Consider the following 3,120-nt stretch of genomic DNA (forward strand, 5'->3'; position numbering starts at 1 on the left):
GTTCATCGTATCTGGAGGCTGTTTATTGCAACGTACTCAAACCGTATCGAACTCTCGACTGCGCGCTAATATTCGCCCAAGGTAGCGATTTGGTTGGATCCTTCCAGGTCGCGTTCTGTTTCATTGAGATGTTCCATGTTTTTTATACTGTCTTATTTCACACACTATTTTTAAATCACGCCACAATCTTCGAAGGAGCACTTGCACGTGACTCGATCACACGCTGAACAATATCATGTGCAATGTTGAACGTGATTGTGCATGCATGTATATACCCGATATCAAGTATTTGTATAATGTTGAACGTGATTGTGCATGCATGTATATACTCGATATCAAGTATTTGTATAATGCTGTATGAAACCATTGAATATAGTTGAGTATGTTGTTAAATATGGATTTGGAATTGGAATCTTCGATCTTAACGGACAAATAATCCATTTTACAAATGTTATTGTACACCCAAAACACCCTTGCACGGAGCATCTTTTCTATCACGTTTGATATTACGTTTGTAACGTGGGTTGTATTTTCTATATTGACATTTCTTTTCAAAGTCAAATACGTAAAGCATGCCACAGATCAAAAGTTCGCATTGCGCGTCACCTAGTTTGTAAATAGTCTCTAGATCATTGCTTGTCCTCGGATCATATTTCCACCAACCATTTCGACCTTTGTAAAACCATTGGTACTCTTCCTCAGGATGTTCCGATTCTTTCTGAGGCTCCTCCACTTCCATCAGCTGAGGTCTCTCGAGAAAATCCGGTGGGATCTCTTGACGACACATCGGACACCGCTTGCTCTGATTAGCGACACCCTTTACGCACAGATAGCAGTATATATGGCTGCAGGGTAATCGTGGTGGATGGATACAAGGCTGCAGGCATACTGCGCATTCTGGCACAACAGTTGGACCTTCCTTTTCCTCGGAATCCTTATCTTTCTCTTTAATGCCGCCGCCAGATTTCTTCGGCACGTCGAGCTTCGCTTGCGCCATGGCAGGACAAGTCGCGCGACCGCCGACAGGGTCAGAGTCTCATCCGACGAAGCCCGATACAGCTTTTATGCATGAGCGACATAGTGCAAGTGCACCATCCGTTGAATAATAAAAAAATAGTACGCACTCTTTTGTATGTAAATTTAGTGCAACGATTTCCTCACGCGACACTATTCTTTCAATGACTTCTTTACGACCATCTTCTTCATCGCTGAAATAATCACTGTCATCCGTTAACGCGCGATTCTCGTCTACATCCATATCGAAATTATTGTCATCTCCTTTATCGTGAAAAGTATTCCTCTATATTGAATACTCGGCACAAAAAATGTAAAATAACCGCTATACTTTTTTCCAATCGATGTACCGACGCGTAGACTATCAAATCACAGACTGTGATTTTGACTCGCTTCATTCTTTCTTATATACTTTTTCTATTGCCTTTTTTTCTCTCGTTCCAACTAGAGCATCGCGTATCGTTTCTTCTGTTTTAGTGCATGGTGTGCATACACTGCAAATTTTGCAATTTCGCATAAGTCAATGGAGCGATATTGTTTTTTTTTTTTTTTTAAGAACATGTCGCGACATGTTTCGCGATGATTTCATCGAACACGTGCAAAACTGCAAATTTTGCAAATAGCGCCGATGTATGGCTGCTGCAATTATACAGATCAAATCACCGAAAGTCAATGGCATGATATCGTTTTCAAGAACATACGTGTCTCGCAATGATTTCATCGAACACGTGCAAAACTGCAAATTGTACATTTTTCGATAAAAAAGCAAACGATGCATCATTAGTAGGATATAAAATGACGAATCTGGGGGGGATACGCTCAGTAGTCGAGAATTGGAAGTCGTGAGTACAACAAATTGTGTTAGAAAAAAGATCGTGTAATAACATGTGTTTTGTAGAAATACCGCGAGAAATTAAATTGAAGAGAGCGGCGATAAACGTGCAATCAAGAGACAATGCATGTTTTGCATGGTCAATGGTGGCTGCTCTACATTCAGCCGAGAGACATGCAGAACGCGAATTGTCGTATCCACATTACACGTCGGTGCTAAATCTTACGGACATTGAGTTTTCAATGACGTTGGATCAAATTAAACGGTTTGAAAATCACAACAACATCTCCATCAACGTGTAAAAATCCATCGAGAAAAAAAACAAGGAACTTGCAATCCTACCAATACGTGTTACTGACCGAAAGATGGGCAGACACGTAAATCTACTGTACGTGCATGACGACAACTTGGGACATTTTGCATGGATTAAGAACCTATCCCGCCTCGTGAGCTCGCAAATCAATCGACACCATGGTCGGAAATACTTTTGCGATCGGTGAGTATACATCCTAATAAATAATAAAAATAATTTTTACGTAAAAGATATTAAAAAATTTCATTATTTACAGATGTTTGCACTATTTCTACACGAGCGAGAAATTGGAAGCCCACACCGTCGACAGTCGGGAGATGAACGACTGCGCGATCAAGTTACCGAGCGATAACGATAAGTGGTTGGCCTTTAAGAATCACAGCAGGCGTGCATAAGATCCAAACAACACAAGATGTACACCTTGTCCGAAACGAAAATAGCTCTAAGTCCGTACGACAATAAGCGATACATTATACCCGGTTCTACCGAGACGCTGCCATGGGGGGCATTATAAAATGCCATCGTAAATATATATTGTAATTACATTTAGATATGTATGAAAATAAATGACTCATTTGTATGTGTAATATGTTTTTATATTGTAATAAATTTTTACAATACATTATTCTTGTGTATCCATGAATTATGTGAATTATCAAATCCTAACCACTTTACATAAACCTCACCCTCCCCCCTTTTACGCAAAACTTTTTTAACGAGATACACGTCGGGATTAGCAACGCGATGTAACTCGTATTCGTAGAAGCCGCCGGCGACGGGTTTTCCGCAGGAATCTTTTAATAGATACGTCACGGGATTAGTTTTCTGCACTTTGACGATTCTAAACACCTCCGTGGTCCAATTTGGTATATGTATCCTTTCTTGAAGATTGTCTTGAATTTACTCACGCGTACCGAGTCGCCCATTTTGAATCGCGCGGGAGCAGCGATCTTTACGTGGC

General features: G+C 40.4%; 1 protein-coding gene across 1 annotated transcript; it reads right to left on the reverse strand.

The window, feature by feature from the left end:
- Positions 1-451: 451 nt before the first annotated feature.
- On the reverse strand, positions 452-997 carry LOC112454631 (E3 ubiquitin-protein ligase rnf146-like). The gene has a single exon (XM_025016126.1). It carries the CDS (start codon positions 995-997, stop codon positions 452-454), a length of 546 nt encoding a protein of 181 aa, XP_024871894.1.
- Between the last annotated feature and the right edge of the window lie 2,123 nt (positions 998-3,120).

The sequence above is a fragment of the Temnothorax curvispinosus genome, unplaced genomic scaffold (genome assembly GCF_003070985.1).
Source record: "Temnothorax curvispinosus isolate PA1 unplaced genomic scaffold, ASM307098v1 QBEX01005183.1, whole genome shotgun sequence".
Lineage (NCBI taxonomy): Eukaryota > Metazoa > Arthropoda > Insecta > Hymenoptera > Formicidae > Temnothorax > Temnothorax curvispinosus.